A 6,715-nucleotide genomic window follows, 5' to 3' on the forward strand; every position below is an offset into this window, starting at 1 on the left:
TGCGGTGGCCGGGAGCGGCCACTGCATTCCAGTCTGGGTGACAGAGTGAGACTCCAACTCAAAAAAAAAAAAAATCAAAAATTTAGCCAGGCATGGTGGCCCTCACCGAGAATCCCAGCTACTTGGGAGGCTGAGGCAGAAGGATCGTGTAAGACCAGGAGGTCAAGGCTGCAGAGAGCCATGATTGTGCCACTACATTCCAGCCTGGGAGACAGAGTGAGACTTCACTCAAAAAAAAAAAAAAAATCTGTTTGAGACTCTTCTTGTCACTACCTTGTGAGGATATGCCCCAACTTCACCATCTTCTCAGCTGCCCATAAGGTTCTGCACTATTCCCTCTGTCATTGTCCTTAGCTGTCTCCTCTTCCACTTAGGCCCCACCCAGGTGGGGTCAGGCAGCTCCCCATCATAGCATTGACCACCCTGGGCAGTTGTAGCTGCCTCACCCGTTTGCCTCCTACACTGAGTGGTCAGTTCTCTGAGAATGGAACAGGCCTTGTTAGTCTTGATCTTCCACATGGGAGGCCCTCGGTGGATATCTGTGCCTGCCAGGCACTGTGCTGGGCATTAGTTCTTCCAGGACCTTCATGTACAACCCATACCATGGGTGGGAAGGAGGTAAGGACAGGTGCCCCTTGCAGACCTGCTTGGCAGGCTGGGGTGATGGTTAAGAGCTTGGGCCCCAGGCCAGGTGCAGTAGCTCAAGCCTATAATCCCAGCACTTTGGGAGGCCAAGGCGAGAGGATTGCCTGAGCTCAGGGGTTCGAGACCAGCCTGGGTAACTTGCTAAGACCTGTCTCTACAATAAAGATAATAATAAGCCAGGTATGGTAGTGCGTATCTGAAGTTCCAGCTACTTGGAAGGCTGAGGCGGAAAGATCTCCTGAACCCAGCAGGTTCAGGCTGCAATGGCCATGAGAGAACCACTGCAATCTAATCTGGGTGATAGAGTGAGGCTCCAACTCAAAAAAAAAAAAAGATCTTGGGCCCTGGAGGCAAACAGACCTTGAGTTCAAATCCTGGTCTGTCTTCACACTGTGGCTGTAGTAAGAGATTTACCCTTCCTGGGGTTCAGTTTTTCACCAGCAAAAACATTATCGTACCATGTACCATATCTGCCTTGGTTAGCCTAAAAGAGATGGGTGCAGCGGCTCACACCTGTGGTCTCAGGAGGCCGAGGTAGGAGGATTGCTTGAGGCCAGGAGCTCAAGATCAGCCTGAGGAAGATAGCAAGACCCTGTCTCCAAAAAAAAAAAAAATCTAAGGCCAGGCACAATGTCTCACTTCTATATTCCCAGCACTTTGGGAGGCCGAGGTGAGAGAATCTCTTGAGCCCAGGAGTTTGAGACCTGCTTGGGCAAAATAGTAAAACCCTGTCTCAGCAAAAAAAACGCAAAAATTAGCCCAGCGTGGTGGCACATGCCTGTAGTCCCAGCTACTTGGGAGACTGAAGTGGAAGGATTGCTTTAGCCCAGAAGGTTGAGGCTGTAGTGAGCTGTGATCATGCCACTACACTCCAGCCTGGGTGACAGAGTGAGATCCTGTCTCAAAAAAAAAAAAAAGCCAGTCTCGGTGGCTCAGCCTGTAATCCCAGCACTTTGGGAGGCCGAGGTGAGTGGATTGCCTGAGCCCGCGGGTTCGAGACCCGGCTGGGCAACTTGGCAAGACCTCATCTCTACAATAAATCAAAAAATCAGCTGGGCGTAGTAGTGCACGCCTGTAATTTCGGCTACTCGGAAGGCTGAGGCACAAGGATCACTGGAACCCAGCAGGTCGAGGCTGTGGTGGCCAGGAGCAGCCACTGCACTCCAGTCTGGGCAACAGAGTGAGACTCCAACTCAAAAATTAAAAAAAAAAAGTCTCTGAGGCTGTGAGTGCCCAGCACATAGGTGCTTAATAAACAGTGGCAGAGTCAACAAGTCAAATGTTTGCTGAGCACCTAGTATGTGCCAAGCATTGGGGATCTAGGTGCTGGGTGACGCTTTCATTCACTCAGTCTTTCAGCAAACACTGAGTACCTCCCATGTGCTAGCTGCCAGGGACATGGCTGTGAGCCACACAGAGGTGGTCTAGTCTAGGGAAGTGGGTGTTATTCAAACAACTCCAAATGCGAAGGCGACATGGTCTTGGGGACCAAAATTCCAAGGTGCCATGGAGCACAGAGCTGGGATCTGAAGCAGGAGCAGTCAGGAAAGCTCAGCACTAAAGGGTGGGTTGGGCTTCACCAGGTGAAATGGTGGGGCCAGTGATCCACGCTCTGGGAACAGCAGCTGCAAAGGCCTCAGGCACAGCATGTTTGGCATGGCTCAGGGAACAGGGATGAGAGGTGTCGGGGGGGGGGTAGTGAGCCCATGCAGGCGCCCCTGGTCCCTGCATGAGAAGCCAGCAGACAGGTATGTGGTGTGATCAGGTCACTGTTTGAACAGAGCTTTCTGTGGATTCTGGGTATATCACAAGTGGCACGCAGCACATGGCAGCAGGGCTAAGGAGTATTGCTGGCCTGGAAAGATGGTGGGTGTGGTGCAGTGGGCTCTGGAGCCTGACTGCCTAGGTCCAAGCCTAGGCTCCTTCATTTGGGCAGGTGGATGCTGCTCTGGGCCTGTTTCCTCTCTGGCAAAATGGTGGTTGTGAGGATTAAGTTATGTCCATTTGACAGGTGAGGAAACTGAGGCTCCAAAGCCACCTAGGGTTTGGGGCTTAGACCCAGGCTTCAGTGATCACAGTGATTTAATCAATCACCACCCTTGGTATCACCCAAGTCACCCACATAGCTCTTAGAACAGAGCCTGCTCACAGTAGGTGAGCACCATGGAGGGGTTGCATGTGGACATGGGTGGGAGGGAGAGTGGGCTTCCTGGAGCCCAGTCACCGGCTGGCTTGCTCGCCTGTGTGAGTTGCTCAAGGCTGGTGACCGGATGGGCAGGTGCCTGAGATGCCCAGGATTCAGAGGTCACACCTGGTTTAGAGGGCAGTGGGGGTGCACAGCTGTGGCCCAGGGGCCCTGCTGACCCACACTGCCCTCCTGCCACTGCAGCCTTCGTGACTCTGCTGAATGGGGAGCAAGCCGAGGCCGCCATCAGCACTTTCCACCAGAGCTGCCTGCGGGAGCGCGAGCTGTCGGTGCAGCTGCAGCCTACGGACGCCCTGCTGTGTGTGGCCAACCTGCCCCCCAGCCTCACACAGCAGCAGTTCGAGGAGCTGGTGCGGCCCTTCGGCAGCTTGGAGCGCTGCTTCCTGGTCTACAGCGAGCGCACTGGCCACTCCAAGGGCTATGGCTTTGCTGAGTACATGAAGAAGGACTCGGCCGCCCGTGCCAAGTCAGACCTCCTGGGCAAGCCACTGGGCCCGCGCACCCTCTACGTGCACTGGACGGATGCCGGGCAGCTGACGCCCACCCTGCTTCACTCCCGCTGCCTCTGTGTTGACCGCCTGCCGCCTGGCTTCAGCGACGTGGACGCTCTACGTCGGGCACTGTCAGCTGTCCACACACCCACCTTCTGCCAGGTGAGCCCCGTGCCTGGTGTGGAGGGCCCTGGAGAGCGGACACGGGTCCCCAAGCACCTGAGGTGGGTCCTCTGGGGTCATCTGCCTTTTCTCGTCTCCTAGCTCCCTTTTCAGTAAAGCCGCAGTGACGCACCTTTTAATGGGGCTCTTGCTAGAGGCTATGGGGTTCGCTGGGCGCAGCCTAGGTTTGAGCGGAGTACTGACTTGAACCCTAGTGCAGGCACAGGTGAGGCCACCCTTGCTGTGGCTGGTGTCCACACTCGCCGGTACCCACATCAGATGTTGAGCGCCTGCGGGGTCCCAGCCCCAGCCCAGGCACTGAGGAGCCCACCTAAGGAGTCTGCCTAAGTCTTGAGGTCAGAGTTAGTCTTGGCCGATGATCCCGCTGCACTTGGGTGGTTCTGAGTACGTGACCTGTGGCAACCTGGAGAGGCAGGTATCCTCCCCATTTTCAGGTGAGGATACCAAGGCACAGAGGGGCCTAGTGACATGCCTGGGGTTACACAGACAGGACCTGGCAGAGCTGGGATCAGTAGCTGCTGCCTGACTCCGGGGCCCTGGGTCAGCCTAGAGGAGGCCGCCATACGGCTCAGATGAGACCGTTCTGGACTCAGACCCCAGCCCTGTGGCCTTGAGTGGATCCTAGATCCCTCATGTAGTGGAGTGTTGGTGCCCCATTTAAGCTGGATATCTGTTGGGTGGCCGAGGTGGGAGGATGGCTTGACAATAAGAATTTGAGACTAACCTGGGCAACATAGTGAGACCCATCTCTATATATTCTTTTAAAAGAGTGTCTATAGGAAACCCTCCCTTGCTCACGTACCATTCGTTTCTTCTGCTGCACACCTACTACATACCAGGCTTTGTGCAGGGCTTAGGACACAAGGCATTCTCTCGCATGGAAGTTGAGGATGACAGGGTTGTACTCAGCAACAGGGTCTCTGCACCTCAGTTTCCTCATCCCAAGACAGGGTCAGCAGTGTTTTGTGATGGGGTTATTGTGAACGGCTGCCCATCTTTTCCTCCTCTTGCACATTCACCAGACCTTTGTTGGGCCCCTCTGAGTACCAGGCATGGAGGCCACCGCTCTGAGGGCTCAACATCACGTAGGTGTCCTGGTTGAATGTAGGACAGGTGTGGGAGTCAAGCTGGTTGAGACTCATGCCTCAGTCCCCTTAGTTAGAAACCACATGACCTCGGTTGCCCTTGACCACTCCGAGTCCCTCTCTGTTCATCAGTAAGATGGGCGTGGCTATGAGAAGGTGCTTGGCTGCACAGGGCCTGCCAGAGGGGAAGGTGAAGTGCTCACTAAGGATGGGCCACTGCCAGCGTGTCCTGGCTGGGCCCTCTGTAGGGGTGGGACCCAGGCCCAGTCACTTGGTTGCCCACAGCATCGCCGCCTGGCCTGGCTGTCCCTGGAGCAGGAGCCCTTCCTCCCCATCCCTGGGAGCATGTTATTTAATCCCCACAAGGACCCTCTGCGGTGGGTCCAGTTGGCCCATTTTACAGATGAGGAAAGAGAGGGCCAGGGGTGTGCATGTGTGGTGACCGGCTTGGCTGGCATTCAAGGTGGGGCAGCTGGTCTGGGGCCAGCCTTCTAATAGGCTGGCCCCGGCCCCAAGAGTGGCAGATGCCAAGCGTGAGGGTCTCTGTCTTCATGGGGTGAGCGCTTATTTTCTACATAAAGAGGAGAAACCTCCAGGGAAGACCGCCAGGGAAACCTCCAGAACCCGTGCTCGTGCACAATACCACTTATTCACAGGCAAGTGTACATATCTCACTTGCTTTATTTTATTTCAAAGTTGCTTGAGAATATTTGCCATAGAAACTAATAAAGCAGGTGTTCTAAGGCTTTGAGTGTTAAGAAACCTTTTCTGTTTATTATTGTGAGTGGCCAGTGTAGTCCCATTTCAAAACTCAGCATATCCAGAAAGGTCAGGGGTGAAGCCTCCCGCTGACTCCCAGCGCTGTCTCCTTCCAGTGAGATTGTGTTATCATTTCTTTTTTTTTGAGTTGGAATCTCACTTTGTAGTCCAGGCTGGAGTGCAGTTGCACAGTCAGGGCTACCTTCTGGGCTCAAGTGATCCTTCCACATCAGCCTTCCAAGTAGCTAGAACCACAGGTATGCACCACCACACCCAGCTAATTTTTTAATTTATTGTAGAGACGAGGTGTTGCTCAAACAGTCCTCTCACCTCTGCCTCTAAAAATGCTAGGATCACAGGTGTGAACAACCTCACCTTCTCTCTCTCTCTTTTTTTTTTGAGTTGTGGTCTCACTCTGTCACCCAGGCTGGATTGTGGTGGCACAATCATGGCTCACTATAGCCTCGACCTCCTGGACTCAGGTGTTTCTTCTTCTGCCTCAGCACCCCCAGTAGCTGGGACTACAGGTGCATGCCACCACACCTGGCTAATTTTTTAATTTTTTTTTTTTATAGAGACAAAGTCTTAATTTGTTGCCCTAGCTGGTCTTGAACTCCTGAGCTCAAGCAGTCCTCCCACTTTGGCTTCCCAAAGTTCTAGGGTTATAGGCATGAGCCACCGTGCTGGGCCTGTTTCTTTTCTTTTCTTTTCTTTTTTTTTTTTTTTGAGTTGGAGTCTCACTCTGTTTGGTAGTGTGCGCCTGCAGTGGCCGCTCCTGGCAAGGCCGACCTCGAACGGTCACGCACCCGCGATCCTTGAGGCTGCACCGTCCAAGAACACCGAATGACCTGCATGCTCAATGACACACGGATAATTTTTTTTTTTTTTTTTTTTTTTTCTTGGTTCCCTTTTTGTTTTAGGCCCAAGATAGTTAGCTATTCTAGCTATTCTAGCTATTCTTTCAGGGTTCATCCTTTGTTTTCCTGCACTAATTAAATGTCCAAGATATTTAACTTCCTGTTCCACAAATTGTAACTTACTTTTGGAAACTCTTAATCCCTGTTGTCCCAAGAAGTTGAGTAGACTTATAGTTGCTTCAGAAACTCGGGCCTTGTCTTTTCCTGAGATTAGGAAATCATCTACATATTGTAAAAGATTAGTGTCAGGCAAAAGTAGAAACACCTCTAATACAGTTTCCAAAATTTGGCCAAATAAATTAGGAGATTCAGTGAAAACTTGGGGTACACAGTCCAGCGATATTGTTGTTTTGTTTCCATTTACGGGATTCTCCCATTCAAAGGCAAAGAGGACTCTACTTTTGGGGCCAGTGGGCAGGCCCAAAAGGC

General features: G+C 52.7%; 1 protein-coding gene across 1 annotated transcript in view; it reads left to right on the forward strand.

Annotated features, from left to right (window-relative positions):
- The window catches only part of RAVER1 (ribonucleoprotein, PTB binding 1), a gene marked incomplete at its 5' end in the record, with an annotated part of 18,017 nt that overhangs the window by 3,317 nt on the left and 7,985 nt on the right, over positions 1-6,715 (forward strand). The window contains one exon of the mRNA XM_008048991.1: positions 3,035-3,504. Coding sequence (XP_008047182.1) covers positions 3,035-3,504 — 470 coding nt within the window. The remainder of the gene's footprint in view (positions 1-3,034; positions 3,505-6,715) is intronic.

Source organism: Carlito syrichta, unplaced genomic scaffold (assembly GCF_000164805.1).
Source record: "Carlito syrichta isolate Samal-C Ts95f unplaced genomic scaffold, Tarsius_syrichta-2.0.1 Scaffold130404, whole genome shotgun sequence".
NCBI lineage: Eukaryota > Metazoa > Chordata > Mammalia > Primates > Tarsiidae > Carlito > Carlito syrichta.